The following is a 17,269-nucleotide window of genomic DNA, read 5'->3' as shown; positions in this document are numbered from 1 at the left end:
CTGACTTGGCGCAGGTCTCCTGTTCCATGGTGACTGCCTTGGAGAGGTCCTCCTTACACCGTTCCCCAATAGAGCCTCGCTCTCTCTCACCCTATTTTAAACGCTCTCACAAGCGTAATAGTGGCCATTCCTCTGACTCCTCTCTGGAGTCTTAGAAGACCACGCAGACATAACGCATGCCTACGTCTGTTCAGAGTCTTGAAACAGAAGCAGCCTCATCAACTAGTTCACCAGGGGAGTGGGAACGGGTGGAGGTAGCCTTAGAAGAGGGAGACCCTGCCCTGGCTCGCCGTTCTGGAGACTCAGAACGGCGACTCGGGGAGCGTCTTCTGGAAGAAAGACACTTGCTGGAAGACGTAGCAGAGGGATCATCCCTCTGCTACGTCTTCCAGCAAGTGTCTTTCTTCCAGAAGACTCTCCCCGAGTCACCGTTCTGAGTCTGCTGAACGGCGAGCCAGGGCAGGGTCTCCCTTTTCTAAGGTTGCCTCCACCTGTTCCCACTCCCCTGGTGAACTAGTTGATGAGGCTGCTTCTGTTTCAAGACTCAGAAGACCACGCAGACATAACAGATACGGAGGACTCATTGCTTTTGGCCTTAAGAGACACCTTTCACCTAGAGGACCCAGTAACTTCGGACGCTGTCCCCGAAGTTTCCTTTCATCGTGCCCGTCCGGCACACAGCTCCCATGCTGAATTTGAAGCCTTGCTAGAGTCTGCCTGGAGGCACCCTGACAAGAAGGTTCAAGCAAGTTATCCCTTTTTTCTACGGACCTCATTGCCCGGTGGTCCTCACCTCCTACGCTGGACCTACCAGTCTCCTGTCTATCTAAGACTACTACTCTACCTTTGCCCGATGCTGCATCTTTTATGGATCCAGTAGACAAAAAGGGGAGGCCTTGGCTAAATTTGCCTGTGAGGCTGCGGGTTCATCTCTTCTCCCTGCCTTTGTCTCTGCCTGGGTTTCCAGGGCCCTTACGATCTGGGTTTCCTCACTCCGCCAGGGCAATTCTTCTGGAGCTTCCCCGGAAGAACTGGCCGACTTAATTCTCCTGCTTTCTAAAGCAGGAGATTTTCTATGTTCTGCTTCCATGCAGTCGGCCCGCTGTGCTGCTTTTGCCACGGGTAACCTTGTGGCTCTCTGTAGATCCGCGTGGCTCAAAGCCTGGGATGCGGACGCAGCCTCTAAGAAGTCTCTCACTGAGCTTCCTTTTACTGGTTCTCGGCTTTTTTAGCAAGCGCCTAGAAGAGATCATCTCTGAAGCCACGGGAGGGAAGAGTTCCTTATTACCTCAAAATAAGGCCTGTAGAACTACCTCCCGCTGTACATCTACCTCCTTTCGGACCTTCGGAGTCACAAAGGGGACCAGGCAGGCGCCTTCTCGGGACAAAAAGGCTCCCTTCTTCCAGACTCGCACATCCTGGAATTCGGATAACCGTTCGGGCCGCTTTGCGCCAAGGCGGGTAACCGCAAACCCACCTCCGCCTGAAGGGAAGCCCCACCCGTGGATTTTTCTCGGGTGGGAGGTCGTCTGTTACACTTCCGGGACGTCTGGACCACGCATGTGCAGGACTCCTGGGTCAGGGATGTGGTGTCCAACGGTTACCGGATCGAGTTTGCCTCTCTTCCAAAGGATCACTTTTTCCTTTCCCGAGCTCCGTGATCTCTATCTCTGGCTTAGGCCTTCCGGGGTGCGCTTCAGTCCCTCCTCATTCAGGGGGTCATTGTTCCGGTTCCTCCCAGGCAACGCTTTCTGGGTTTTTATTCCAACGTCTTTGTAGTTCCCAAGAAAAGGGGGTCCAGTAATCCCCATCTTGGATCTAAAGCTCCTCAACCGGCATCTCCTCTTGCGCCACTTCCGAATGGAGTCTCTCCATTTGGTTGTGGCAACCATGGATCAGGGGGAGATTCTTTCCTCAGTGGACATCAGGGACGCCTACCTCTATGTTCCGAATTTTCCGGCACATCAGCGGTTCCTCCGCTTTGCTGTCCCGGAGGGACATTTTCAGTTTGTAGCTCTCCCCCTTCGGCCTAGCCACAGCTCCAAGGGTGTTCACCAAGGTCCTTGCACCGGTGATCGGTCTGCTACGGACAAGGGGGGGGGGGGGGGTCTCAGTGATCCCTTACTTGGACAACCTTCTGATCAAGGCTCTGTCCAAGGACCAGAATCTAGAGTCTCCCACTTCAGGCCCTGTCTCTCTTCGGTTGGTTGGTCAATCGGGAAAAGTCCAACCTATCCCCCACTCAGTCCCTTGTTTTTCTAGGTCTTCGATTCGACGCCTGGTCCGCCCGGGTTCACCTTCCACCGGGCAAGCGGTTGACCCTTCTGTCGGGGGTTCGTATACTCAGGAACCCATCCCCAGTATCCATTCGGTTTTGCATGGAAGTCCTGGGTCGGATGGTGCCGGCCATGGAGGCCGTTCCCTTCGCTCAATTTCATTTTCGACTCCTTCAACTTGCAATTCTATCCCGGTGGGACAGGTCTCCTCCATTGTCCCTCGATAGCAAGATCGTACTTCCTCGGTCTTCTCGTCGCTCCCTTCTTCGGTGGCTCCGCTCCCCCCTGCTCCTTCCTGCCCCTCCATTGGCTGATTGTCACAATGGATGCCAGCCTTTCGGGTTGGAGGGGTGTCTTCCGAGACTGGACAGTCCAGAGCTTTTGGTCTCCCAGGGGGAGACACTTCCTGATCAACAGCTAAGAGCTGAGGGCAATCTACCTTTGCCTGTTACATTGGGAGATCCTTCTCCAGGACCGCCCAGTTCGTGTCCAGTCGGACAACTCCACTGCGGTGGCATACATCAATCGCCAGGGTGGCTCCCACAGTCTGGTGGCGATGGCCGAAGTTTCCAAGATCCTTCTCTTAGCAGAGCTCAGGGTTCCAGCCATCTCGGCAATTCACGTCCCAGGCGTAAACAATTGGGAAGCGGACTTCCTAAGCTGGTCCTCTCCTGACCCCGGTGAGTGGTCCCTTCATCCGGAAGTGTTTGCCGAGACCTGCGGCCTCTGGGGAACTCCAGATGTGGATCTCTTTGCATCCCGCCACAACCAGAAGGTTCCCCTCTTTGTGTCGAAGTCGCAGGACTCCCGTGCTCTGGCAGCGGATGCACTGGTAATTCCTTGGTCGGGGTTCGCCCTACCTTATCTGTTCCCTCCTCTTCCTCGCCTTCCCAGGGTCCTGAGGAAGCTCAAAGCGGAGGGCATTCCCGCCATTCTCGTGGCTCCAGATTGGCCTCGGAGGGTGTGGTACGCCAAGGTCGTCCGGCTCCTGGACGACGTTCTGCTGCGCCTTCCGCTTCGTCCAGACCTTCTCTCTCGGGTCCCATGGGCCACCCCAAATTACCGTGTCTGCATTTGACGGCGTGGTGGTTGAGACCGCGGTACTAAAGGCTCGTGGCTTCTCAACACAGGTGATTCGCACCACGCTCAAGGCACGCAAGCCTTCTTTAAAGGGTCAAGTGTCTGCCCTTTCCATTCTTTTCCAACGCCCTCTGGCATCTGATTCTCATGTTCAGGCCTTCCTTCAAGGAGTGGCCCACGAGGTTCCTCCTTACAACTCCTCCTTGTGATATTAATTTGGTCCTTGGCACACTGCAGGGCGCGCCCTTTGAACCCTTCAGGGAGGTTTCCCTTCGTCTCCTTTCCTGGAAGGTGGCGTTCCTTATGGCAATTACCTCCATCAGATGGGTTTCGGAGTTGGCGGCTCTTTCTTGATGCTCTCCCTTTCTAATTGTCCATCAGGACAAAGTTTTTGTTTTGTCCGGTTCCTTCTTTTTTACCTTAAGGGTGGTTTCTGCTTTCCACCTTTTAATGAGGATATCGTCCTTTTGTCCCACTCCATCTCATTCCGGGGAGCGTTTGCTTCATAAGCTTGATGTGGTACGGGCAGTGTGTACCTACCTCTCTGTTACGTCTCCCTTTCGTCAATGTGATTCCTTTTTTGTTCTTACAGACGGTCACCCTAAGGGTTTACCTGCTTCCAAGCCAACCATTTCGCGGTGGATCAAGTCTGCCATTTCAGAGGCTTACCGTTGCAGGGGGAAGACTCCTCCTTTCAGGGTTTCAGCTCACTCCACGTGTTCTGTCGGAGCTTCCTGGGCTCTCCATAACAGGGCTTCAGCCTCTCAAGTCTGTAAGGCGGCTACCTGGTCGTCCTTGCACACTTATACTAAATTCTACCAGGTTCATACTTTTTGCATCCGCTAGTCTGCTAGTCTGGGCCGTAAGGTGTTGCAGGCGGCGGTGGCCCAGCCTGCCCCTTGATTGTTTTCTGTGCCCACCCTAGGGACTGCTTTGGTACGTCCCAAGGTCTGTGTCCCCCAATGGAGCCAATAGAGAAAAAGGGATTTTTGTCTTAGCGTAAAATCTTTTTCTCAGAGGATCCATTGGGGGACACAGCTCCCGCCCTTTCTTTGGTGTTCCGGTTTTGGTTACCTGTCCGAGGGTGTGTTCAGTTTTTTGTTCTGGTTACTTCGGACTGGTTTTGGTTTTCTGCCTTCTTGGTCCTCTCCTACTGCTTGGGGACTAAACTGATTACCTCAGGCTCTGTAGGCGGGTATATCTTGCTGGGAGGAGCAGACTTTTTGATTTCCTTAGTGTCAAGTCTCCTAGCAACAACAGCATACACCCAAGGTCGGTGTCCCCAATGGATCCTCTGAGAAAAGGATTTCACGGTAAGACAAAAATCCCTTTATAGCCGCATATTTATATAGTCCAATCCAAAAAGAGAAATGCTACAATTCAGTGTTAACTTTGGCGTCTATTCCTAAAAAAAAAAAAAAGCCTTTCTCAATGTTCATTTTGGCATGTAATGCATGCCCAAATGAGCACTGAAACTCTGAACCCCGCTTGTCAGTTTGTTTAACCCCTTAAGGACCAGGCCATTTTACACCTTAGGACCAGAGCGTTTTTTGCACATCTGACCACTGTCACTTTAAGCATTAATAACTCTGGGATGCTTTTACTTATCATTCTGATTCCGAGATTGTTTTTTCGTGACATATTCCACTTTAACATAGTGGTAAAATTTTGTGGTAACTTGCATCCTTTCATGGTGAAAAATCCCAAAATTTGATGAAGAAAATGAAAATTTTGCATTTTTCTAACTTTGAAGCTCTCTGCTTGTAAGGAAAATGGATATTCAAAATAAAATTTTTGGATCACATATACAATATGTCTACTTTATGTTTGCATCATAAAATGTATGAGTTTTTACTTTTGGAAGACACCAGAGGGCTTCAAAGTTCAGCAGCAATTTTCAAATTTTTCACAAAATTTTCACTCACTATTTTTCAGTGACCAGTTCAGTTTTGAAGTGGATTTGAAGGGTCTTCATATTAGAAATACCCCATAAATGACCCCATTATAAAAACTGCACCCCTCAAAGTATTCAAAGTGACATTCAGTAAGTGTTTTAACCCTTTTGGTGTTTCACAGGAATAGCAGCAAAGTGAAGGAGAAAATTCTAAATCTTCATTTTTTACATTCGCATGTTCTTGTAGACCCAATTTTTGAATATTTGCAAGGAGTAAAAGGAGAAAATTTTTACTGGTATTTTTAGCCCAATTTCTCTCGAGTAAGCACATACCTCATATGTCTGTGTAAAGTGTTCAGTGGGCGCAGTAGAGGGCTCAGAAGGGAAGGAGCGACAAGGGGATTTTGGAGAGAACATTTTCCTGAAATGGTTTTTGGGGGGCATGTCACCTTTAGGAAGCCCCTAGGGTGCCAAAACAGCAAAAAAAAAAAAACATGGCATACCATTTTGGAAACTAGACCCCTCGAGGAACGTAACAAGGAAATAAGTGAGCCTTAATACCCCACAGGTGTTTCATGACTTTTGCAAATGTAAAAAAAAAATTATAATTTTACATAAAATGCTTGTTTTCCTAAAAATTTTACATTTTTACAAAGGGTTAAAGCAGAAAATGCCCCCCAAAATTTGAAGCCCAATTTCTACCGATTCAGAAAACACGCCATGTGGGGGTGAAAAGTGCTCTGCTGGCGCACTACAGGTCTCAGAAGAGGAGTAGTCACATTTGGCTTTTTGGAAGCAAATTTTTCTCTGGGGGCATGCCGCATTTAGGAAGCCCATATGGTGCCAGGACAGCAAAAAAAAAACACATGGCATTATATTTTGGAAACTAGACCCCTTGGGGAACGTAACAAGGGGTAAAGTGAACCTTAATACCCCACAGGGGTTTCACGACTTTTGCATATGTAAAAAAAAATTATAATAATTTACGAAAATGCTTGGTTTCCAAAAAATTTTACATTTTTACAAAGGGTTAAAGCAGAAAATACCCCCCAAAATTTGAAGCCCAATTTCTCCCGATTCAGAAAACACCCCATGTGGGGGTGAAAAGTGCTCTGCTGGCGCACTACAGGTCTCAGAAGAGGAGTAGTCACATTTGGCTTTTTGGAAGCAAATTTTGCTCTGGGGGCATGTCGCATTTAGGAAGCCCATATGGTGCCAGGACAGCAAAAAAAAAAACACATGGCATTATATTTTGGAAACTAGACCCCTTGGGAAACGTAACAAGGGGTAAAGTGAACCTTAATACCCCACAGGGGTTTCACAACTTTTGCATATGTAAAAAATATATATATTTTTTTCACTAAAATGTGTTTCCCCCCAAATTTTACATTTTTACAAGGGTTAATAGCAGAAAAGACCCCCCACAATTTGTAAATAAATTTCTTTGGAGTAAGGACATACCTTATTTTTTGATGATTTTGGCTTGGCGGGTGCACAGCAGGTCTTGCTTGAGTGGGAGCGCAGTCAGGGACCTTGAGCCTGATATGGAGCCAGGATGTGGGACCCCCCCTCAAGGAGCGCTAATGGGGCGAGCACTGAGCCCTAAAATAGGGGAACACTATGGGGGACAACGGGCCGTAACTGGGTTAGACAGGTGGGGTACAGAGGCCCGTAATATGGGATACAGTGGGCAAGAAAATTATAAAACATAATAAAACAGGATATGTTCCCAGAATGATGACCCAGAGCACAGCCAAAACTAAAAAAAAAATATGCCCGCCCCAAACCCTATGCTCTGAATCATCATTCTGGGAATGTAATGTGTGTGGCCGTCCCTAACCTGTTGCCTAAAATGCGCACCCGCTCAGGTGGAGAGAGAGCGCTGCACATTTCAGGCAACATAAAAAGTCCCCGATGAGAGTGACTCAGTGACCTATGACCCATTTTTGAAAAAACACCCCCAGAGGTCTTATCAGGTTTTTTTTTTTTCAGGTTTTTTTGGGCAATTTAGTGATTTATGGGGGTTATATTTTGGAATGTACTCTGGACTTGGTACAGTGGTCAAATTATGGAAAATTCTAATAAAAAGGGAAAATTTAGGGCTCCATGGAAGTGTGATACTCCCTGAAGCAGCCTATGCAGAGGCCCGGATTATCTGGGCAAGTGTCACATTGATACCTGGTGTCCCTCCGAATCCCCCTCCTGTAACACACTCTGCATCTTTTCTGGGATCGTCCCTTCTTTCCACTGTGGGGGACCTCACCTGGAAAGTGCTGGCCTGGGACGATCCTGGCGTCTATAACTACAGACCCTTGGGAAGTCCGGCCTGATCTTTCCCGGTCAACAAAGATCAGGAACCTTAGGACTTCTTCTTGGTACTGAAGGAATGTCCCTGTGTTGCCAGCGCACTGGGATAGTACAAAAGCGTTGTACATGGCAACCTGTACCAAGTAGACCGCAACTTTTTTGTACCATGCCCGTGTTTTCCGCATGGCGTTGTATGGCTTGAGGACTTGATCTGAGAGATCAACTCCCCCCATATACCGATTGTAGTCCAGAATACAATCGGGCTTGAGGACCGGTCCCACGGTACCTCGCACAGGGACAGGGGTGCTGCAGTTCCCATGAATAGTGGGGAGTATAAGGACATCCCTCTTGTCCTTATACTTCACCAACAACAGGTTATCATGGGTCAGGGCACGGGACTCACCCTTGGGGATAGGCGTCTGGACCAAATTTAGAGGGAGGCCTCTCTGGTTTTTCCGCACGGTCCCACAAGCAGACGTGGATCTGGCGGAAAGGGATGTGAAGAGAGGGATGCTGGTATAAAAGTTGTCCACGTACACGTGGTAACCCTTATCCAGCAATGGGTGCATAAGGTCCCAAACGATTTTCCCGCTAACACCCAGAGTGGGGGAACAATCTGGGGGTTCAATACGGGAATCTCGTCCCTCATATACTCTAAGCTTGCAAGTGTACCCGGAGGTACTCTCACAAAGTTTATAGAGCTTCACGCCATACCGCGCCCGCTTTGAAGGAATATACTGGCGGAAGATGAGTCTCCCCTTAAAACTGATGAGACTCATCTACCGAGAGGTCCCTGAGGGGTATGTAGGCCTCCAAAAATTTGGCCCCAAAGTGATCGATGACTGGCCTCACTTTGTAAAGCCGGTCATGGGCGGGATCACCTCGGGGTGGACATGCCGCATTATCTGCATAATGCAGGCATTTCCGAATGGCCTCGAACCGCCTCCGTGTCATCGCCATACTGTAAAGTGGGGTCTGGTAGAGGATGTCCCCGCTCCAGTACTGACGAGCACTTGGTTTTTTGACCAGGCCCATATGCAGCGAGAGGCCCCAAAATGTCCTCATTTCCGCTGCATCAATGGCGCGCCATTCATTGGGCCTGGCCAAAAGCGAATCTGGGTGGTGGGCAATGAACTGCTGGGTGTACAAGTTCGTTTGCTCCACCATTAGATTGACCAGGCTGTCACTGAAAAAAAACTTTAAAAAGTCCAGATCAGTGAACCCAGCCATGTCAATCCGGATTCCTGAGTCGCCAATAAACTCAGGAATCCGTGGCTGATAACCCTCTGGGGGGCTCCAGACAGGGTCATCGGAAGGGGGCTCCGGTGCACTTGTCTGGGGGGCCAGACTCCTATTACGAGCGGCATTGCCACTCGTACTAGTGTCGGCCACTGGGTCACTCTCATGGGGGGTGCGTGGCCTCGCCTGGCGGCGTCAACGCCGCCGTACAGGGGACTCATCATCACTACTGGATGATGAGGAGGACGATTAAGAACACAAAAATGTAGGATCTTCATCGTCCTCACTGACCGATTCGGAGTCGGAGGCTAAAAAAGCCAAAGCCTCCGCTGCCGAAAATGTCCGGCGGGCCATCGCCTTTATTCTACGGTGACGGGGGGGGCGGGGGCGGTGAAGTATGTACTGTGGTGCTTGGTGTAAAAAGTGTACAACAGTAAAAAAGAGAGAAAAAAGCTGCGGACAAAAAAAAGGGGTGGCAAACGCAGCTCCCTGAACCCCTAATAGGACCCGGGGTAAAGGATCAGACCCTAATAGGACCCTGGGGGACCTATTAGGGGGTCAGGGGGGGGATTTTTTTTTTTTTTTATAAAAAAATAAATAAAAAAAGCTGTGGCCAAAAACAAGGGGAGGGCACACGCAGCTCCCGAACCCCTAATAGGTCCCGGGGTCAGGGATCAGACCATAATAGGACCCTGGGGACCTATTAGGGGGTCAGAGGGGGGGTACTTTTTTTTTTTTTTCCCTTTTTTTTAACTTATGTAACTTTTAGACTCCTACCTGTCCCTGCACTCAGCTTTCCCTAATCTAAGGCTCCTGAGGGGGCTCCGGCTCCGAGGGTGGATCAACGTCTTCTTCTCACTGCTGCACCCGCTGACTGAATGAAAACAGCGGGTCCAGCAGCGGGAAGGAGCCGTTAACCCCTCCTCTGCCGCTCTGCTATTGGCCGGACAATCGCCGGCCAATAGCAGCATTGCTGGGGCGGTGACAGAATTGTCACCGCTCCCCAGGACCGGTAGGTGATTGGCGGTGAATTGTACACCGCCGATCACAATTTATTACCGGGTCATCGGGTCACAAGTGACCCGAATCGCCGAAGATCGCTTGCGTGATTTCGCAAGCCATCTCCGGCGATCGCCGACATGCGGGGGTCCCGGGACCCCCCTCGGCATTTGCACGGCATGCCTGCTGAAGGATTTCAGCAGGCATGCCGTTCCGATCTCTGCCCGGCGAGCGGCAGGGACCGGAAAAAGCCATGACGTTGTGGAACGTCATTGGTCCTTAAAGCCCAGGGTGCCATGACGTTCCACAACGTCATTGGTCCTTAAGAGGTTAATGAAAACACTTAACGGGTAACTCATTAAAAAAATTTTTTGCTATTGCACTCCTTATGGTAAATAAAAAATATTTCTAATATACTTTGTTTAAAAAAAAAATGAAGTTTTCTATGTTTTATTTGTGCTTAAAAAAGCTCAAGAGAACATTTCCCACATCTTATACACAGACTTAGGACCTAGGTTCAAACACAGAAAGTGCAGCCTGGAGTGCTGAGGGGGTGTGTCCAGCCTAATCCAATCATAGCTCCTCTCACACTTAACTACAATATGCTGTTGGTTAGACCCCCCCCCCCCCCCCCCCCCCAGCACTCCAGGCTGCACTTTGTGTTTGGACCTTGGTCCGAAGTCTGTAAGATGTGCTCTTGAGCTTTTTTAAGCACAAATAAGACATCATTTATTTATTTTTTCTTAACTAAAGTATTTTAAAAATCTTACCATAAGGAGTGCAATAGCAAAAATTTGTTTTAATGAGTGCTCATTTAATACTGTATAAAACTTCTGCAATAAATCTGACACCTGCTCTTTAGTAGTTTGTTTTAATCTTTTATTTTTATCTGTGTTCCTAGTAAGCGATTTGAGGACTATAGAGAAACAACAGAAGAGCAGCTGGAGGGCCGCCTGGAAATGTACAGGAAAGCCATAAAAAACCATGCGCATCGTCAAGCAATGGAAGAACTTGAAGAGGATTATGTTACTCTAGAGGAATTTCAGGCTGAGCAAGAAAAAGTTGAGGTTGGTCTATCTTGGCGGTATAGGTAGAAATGAGTCTTCCGTCCAAATCTCAAGCATCAGAAGTGGATTTGTTTTGTCCAAACAAAGTAGTTCTGAAGCACTTGTAAAGGGGAAGATATGTTGTTGTATATGCAGCAGGCCCTTTGACTTAGAAAAAAAAAACACATTGGTACCATAATTAAGGAGTAATGTCACATACGCATTACCATCATACTGTTACTGACCAAATCCTGTATACTGAGATCAATACCAGCTGTACACAGGTGCTACAGAACAGTATAAGTGATTATTTATATTCAGTGATTCACAGTTGATGGGGGACATTTACTAATCTAGTCTATTCTGGGTATGCTTATAGACCAGCGTATGTGGTAGTCTCCTGTCTATTGTGCTCCTAATTTATCAAAGGTCTCACAGCCCTTGATAAATTCTGTGCTCAGACTTCAGGGTCTACAGCTTAAACTGCATTTAGACCTGCTCCAACATGGTCTGACATTTCAGCGTATTTTGGGCAGATGCGACTTGTCGCACAAAAGTCGCACTTGATAAATTCAGCACCAATGCATTTTCCAATGCATTTCCATCTAAAATAGACTTGCATGCATCATGTTCTAAAAATCCTCTACAGCTAAAGTCGCAGAAAAGTCGCACAGATTTAGACTGCGACTTTCTGTGCGACAAAGTTAGACAGGAAAAACCAGTCTAAATCCTTTGATAAATCTCCCCCGATGTCTTTGTTTAGCTGGTTCCCATTTGTTTTCCTTTCCTATCCGGCTTGGGGATCTTAACCCTTTAAGCATTCATGACGTACCGGTACGTCATGAGTCCGCTCCCGATCTATAACGCGGGGCCACGGCGGGTCGGGCCCGGCTTCTAACGGCTAATAGCGCGCGGCATTGATCGCGCGGCCACGTGCTATTAACCCTTTAGACGCGGCGTTCAAAGTTGAACGCCGCGTCTAAAGTGAAAGCATGCCGGTTAGATCAGGGAGCTGTTCAGGATAGCTGCGGTGAAATCGCGGCATCCCGAACAGCTTACAGGACAGCCGGAGGGTCCCTACCTGCCTCCTCGCTGTCCGATCGCCGAATGACTGCTCAGTGCCTGAGATCCAGGCATGAGCAGTCAAGCAGCAGAATAATCTATCACTGGTTTCCTATGAGAAACCAGTGATCAATGTGAAAGATCAGTGTGTGCAGTGTTATAGGTCCCTATGGGAGCTATAGCACTGCAAAAAAAGTGAATAAAGATCATTTAACCCCTTCCCTATTAAAAGTTTGAATCACCCCCCTTTTCCCATAAAAAAAGTGTTAATAAAAATAAACATATGTGGTATCGCTGCGTGCAGAAATGTCCGAATTCTAAAAATATATTGTTAATTAAACCGCACGGGCAATGGCGTGCGCGCAAAAAAATTCCAAAGTCCAAAATAGTGCATTTTTGGTCACCTTTTTATATCAAGAAAAAATCAATAAGTCCTATCAATGCAAAAATGGTACTGCTAAAATTTTCAGATCACAGCGCAAAAAATTAGCCCTCATACCGCCCCATTCGCAGAAAAATTGTTATAGGGGTCAGAAGAGGACAATTTTAAACGTATAAATTTTCCTGCGTGTAGTTATGATTTTTTTCCAGAAGTACGACAAAATCAAACCTATATAAGTAGGGTATCATTTTAATCGTATGGACCTACAGAATAAAGATAAGGTGTCATTTTTACCGAAAAATGTACTGTGTAGAAACGGAAGCCCCCAAAAAGTTACAAAATGGCGGGTTTTCAGCAATTTTGTCTCACTGATTTTTTTTTTTTCCGTTTCGCCGTAGATTTTTGGGTAAAGTGACTGATGTAATTACAAAGTAGAATTGATGGCGCAAAAAATAAGCCAGCATATGGGTTTTTAGGTGCAAAATTGAAAGAGTTATGATTTTTTTAAAGGTAAGGAGGAAAAAACGAAAATGCAAAAAAACGGAAAAACGCTGAGTCCTTAAGGGGTTAAAGACCCTTTTCCAGCCACATGTCTTTACAGAATGTGCCAGACAAACATGTTGGGCTCCTCACTTTGGCACAACTCCCACCTCTGTACAAACTCCCCATGTGTATTGTCCTACACAGTGGTCTCTTTGTTTTCCTTATATAGTAGTTAAATCCCCCACACTGTTTCAATTCTGTAGTTAGAACCTCCATACTGTCCCGAATATGTGCTAACTAGAGATGAGCAAACTTAGTGATTCGATTCGCCACGAACTTTTCGGCTTGGCGTTTGCTGACTTTAGCCTGCATAAATTTGTTCAGCTTTCAGGTGCTCGGGTGGGCTGGAGACTCTCTCCTAGGACTGTATCCACCTTTTCCAGACCACCGGAGCACCTGAAAGCTGAACTAATTTATGCAGGCAAAAGTCAGCAACTGCTGAGCCGAGAAGTTCCTGACGAATCAAATCACTAACTTCGCTCATCTCTAGTGCTAACCTAAAACCAAAAAATACTCACCTGGCACACTGCTTTTCAACATTCTCCTCAAGCTCCGGCCCTCTTACTTTGGGGCACACAGCTGGAGGAAAGAATTGATGCTTGCACTGCAAGTCTCAGCAAGTAACCTGTGGTTTAAACTGCCCCAGAGCAATTGGTGGGTAATCCAGTTGTCAGGGGAGGACTTTTTTGTTGCAGTAGTCATAATGTGTGGTCTCTCTAATGAAACAAGTTTTCTTCATAATGCATATTAGTCACGAAAATCCAGTCAACAAAATAAACCCTGATTAAACACTGATTAGTAGACTGTTCAATGTATTTTAGTGTGAGTGTCTACCTGCAAAACGGCATTATTTTTATTTTTTATATTCTACCATAGTGGGTACAATGACTATTCAGTTTAACATTAGTTGTAACATCAGGGCTATCTTTGCAACAAGAGGTGTGAGTTTCCCGGTTTGGGAACCTGAAAATTACTGAAACTATTATATATATCTACAGGAGAGAGACCGAAGAATAGAAGAACTGGAGATTGCGCTTGGTCTGCACAAGCAGTCAGGTGATATTGAAAGTGGCACAGGTATGTGGATAACTTGGATCCATAAAGGGTTGTGTGCCATAACCATGTGTACCTGGTGGTATAGAATCATTCAAAAAGTGCATCCTAGTCTCAAAAATTTAGAGTTCCTTTTAAAAAACAAAAACTCTAGGACTGGGGGTTGTCAAAATAATTGGAGATTTTACTATCCTTGGTGACTGAAAATATAGATTTTAAGAAAGACAGGAGGCCTCACATTATATTGCAATTCCTTCTTTACTGCCCATGCTTAGCAGCAAAAATAGTAAAACGTCTTTTCATACATTTAAAGAAAAACTTTTATATACATGGGTATACAGGTACAGTGACAACCAAACATGCTGTGCATAACAATTAGCCAATGAGAGAGAAGCCTAGGTGGTAAAAGGTCCTGAATAACGGTTATAATCTTTCTTAGTGTAGAATAATAAGATGAGGAGAAATAATAACAATAACAAGTCTCAAAATAGGCTAACAAGCTGTTTTGAGGAATCCATTCTAGTAGGTAGATATTAAACTGGAGAAAACTGGAATCGACGATGAGGATAATTTCAATCAAACTGGAGGTGAATGAAGAGAAGAACAGGTCACTGAAGAACATGAAGCATTCAGATCCGGATGAAACTGATTGAAGATGAATAACATCCCAGAATAATTAGTATGCTGAAAAAGAAAATCAGAAAATTAAGATGAGGGATGGGTGAAAGGGAGGGATAATGCTCACCTCCTGTCTTACATAAAATCTATATTTTCCGTCAGTTAGGAAAATCTCCAATTTTATATCGGACAGGAGGCCTTGCATTATATTGCAAGTTTAAAGCTAATAATGCCATAATCAAAACAAAATATTAAATATATATAATACAACTAACTAATACAATTATGACAATTAATACAACTACAGACATGAGATTCAGGTCTAAAGTAAAAGGTCTTAAAGGTTGATTCAGAAGACCAGTAAGCAGCTTTAAGAAGGTCTGCTAGAGATCCTCCTGCTTGAATAAGTTTGGTAGAAACTGCCCCACTAGTAGAGTGTGACACAACTTTTCTGAGCCATCTAGCCAGAGTAGCAGAAGAAACGGGTAAATGAGGTTTACAGTAAGAAGTAACTGAGAAAAAGGGGAAAGTCTAAGATTCTGGTTTGGCTTCAGAAGATTTAAGACAACCAACAATGCATAACTTTTCATGATTAGGAAAAGCAGGGTATAGAAAACCTCATGTAAATTAGTTTTAGTACGTCTATGAATAGAAAATAAAACACCCTAAGGGAAATGGTGTCTACGAGATGTCTTGAGCTCTGACATCAGAAACTCTTTTAATGGAAATTAAACAAAGGGTAGTAAGTTTAAAAGAGTAATTTGAGGGATAATAAATCATTATCCCAAGAAATTAATAAATTAAGGAGAAGATTGACATGCCAAGTAGAATACCTGGGTAAAGGTGGGCATTTCAATCGAATTCATTTAAGGAGTTTACAAACCAATGGATGTTTGCCAATAAGGATAAAATTAATAGGAGCATGATAAAGATAGCGGAATGATAGAGGTTTAAAGTACGGTATTCTCTTGATTCTGGTAATGCTTAAGAGATAATTTAAGATGTGTGGGATAGATGCAAGAACGGGATCCAAATTCCGTTGTGTGCACCAATCAACCCAAAGTTTCCAGGCTGATCGGAGCAGGCTTCCGAGAGGATTGCACTAGTTGAAGAAAATTCAGAGTAAAGTGTGATTGACCCGAAATTAGCCATGCAACCAGAGGAAGTTGAAGTGAGACTAACACTTTTCTATGGTCCCCTTTTGCTTCTGTCCCTGCCTTACCTCCTTTATTGGGTCCAATGGCCTTCTCTAAGTATGTATGGGGCTATTGTTCAGTGAAATTCCTCTTGCCTTCTGTTTCTTCTCCCCTACGCTCTTTTCTTTATCATCCTGATTTTCCCTCCGGTCTGTCTATGGTACGGGAGTGGGGCTCACAGGGGTTGTTTTATTGGGCTGACATTGTGGACCCTCTCTCACGCTCTCTCCTGTCTTTTTTTTGAGCAGTTGCACACTCGCTGGGAGCTCCCCTTGTCTGAGTCTTCATTACATGCAGTTGCAGCATTTTATGTTGACTACATTGGGCTCTGTAGTGGTCTCCTAACCTACTGGGTTCGAGAGATTGTGCCAGGGTGGACCTCAGACGAGGGGCCTACTCTCTGATACATATGCTTTACTACTCCAGCCCCCTGAGGGTGTCCATGTGTCACAGGGTTACATGGGCCGCTCGGAGACTGCTCTTAATACGACCATCTCCCTTCCTCAGTGGAAGGTTATTTGGGACCGAGCCTCTAAGGCCTCTATATGTACTGCTTACAAAGAAACCCAATATAAGCTGCTCATGGGTTGGTATCATACTCCGGAGTTGTTGAATAGGCTGAATCCAGATATCCCCCCTCAGTGCTGGCGCTGTGGAGTTGGGTACGGTCCTTCATATATTCTGGTCCTGTCCTCTCATATGGGCTTACTGGACTATGGTGCAAAGGCTAGTGCATTAAGTTCTGGGTCAATTGGTTCCTTTCGATCCTCTAGTTTATCTTCTCAATCACTCACCCTACTCTAAGCGGCCATTTAAACTCTTCATGCATATGGTTTTAGCAGCTAAGACCCTTGTCGCTAAGGGTTGGAAGACCCTTCCTCCTGAGTCTGATTTGCTTGTCAGGATACGAGAGATCCGTTCTCTGGAATTCCTAACGGCCTCCTTGAATAACTCTCTCCCTCATTTCCAGTTGGTCTGGGAACCCTAGGATAGTTTCTCTGATAGGCAGCTGCCCTGGTTTTCTGCCTTTTTCTTCTTCTCCTTTTCTTCCCTCCTTTTCCCTAATCCTCCTTGTGTCATTGTAAACGGTTTGTCCTTGTGTGTCTTCCCCCTTCCAGTGTTTGTGGTCTGTCAGGTTTTATATTTTGTTTCTTTCCTGGTGCATTGCAGTCAGCAGATGACGACATGTTCAATTTTACTGATTGACGCTTACATGTTATGCTCTTGACGTTCATAGTTTAAGTGGATTGTCCTGCTACCTTGCTAGACAGTTTTGGCCTTCCTTGTTGGTTGATTTTACTTGTTCTGCTGAATATTCCTTGGCCTCGACCCTTGTAGTGTTCTTTTTCCATGGTTTATGCTTGGATTTGTATACATGAAAAATCTTTAATAAAAACTACAGTTTAAAAAAAGGAAGTTGAAGCGAGACAGTAAGAGTGAGTATTGTTCAATGGGCCTAGAAGAAGATATGGAGAATGAGGAAGGATTCTCTGAAAATCTGACTATGCTGAGTACTTGGGGAAACCAAGATTGGGTTGGCCACCAAGGAGTGATGAGAACAATGGTTGATTTCT

General features: G+C 46.1%; 1 protein-coding gene across 3 annotated transcripts in view; it reads left to right on the top strand.

Annotated features, from left to right (window-relative positions):
• LOC130272700 (kinesin-like protein KIF20A) overlaps positions 1 to 17,269 on the top strand; it is a 96,150-nt gene that overhangs the window by 66,960 nt on the left and 11,921 nt on the right. For all 3 annotated transcript variants that reach the window (XM_056518564.1, XM_056518565.1, XM_056518566.1), the window contains exons 15-16: positions 10,697 to 10,862; positions 13,827 to 13,905. In XM_056518564.1, the coding sequence (XP_056374539.1) occupies positions 10,697 to 10,862; positions 13,827 to 13,905 (245 nt within the window). The remainder of the gene's footprint in view (positions 1 to 10,696; positions 10,863 to 13,826; positions 13,906 to 17,269) is intronic.

This window comes from Hyla sarda, chromosome 5, assembly GCF_029499605.1.
Source record: "Hyla sarda isolate aHylSar1 chromosome 5, aHylSar1.hap1, whole genome shotgun sequence".
NCBI lineage: Eukaryota > Metazoa > Chordata > Amphibia > Anura > Hylidae > Hyla > Hyla sarda.
This window is presented reverse-complemented; position numbering and strand designations above follow the sequence as displayed.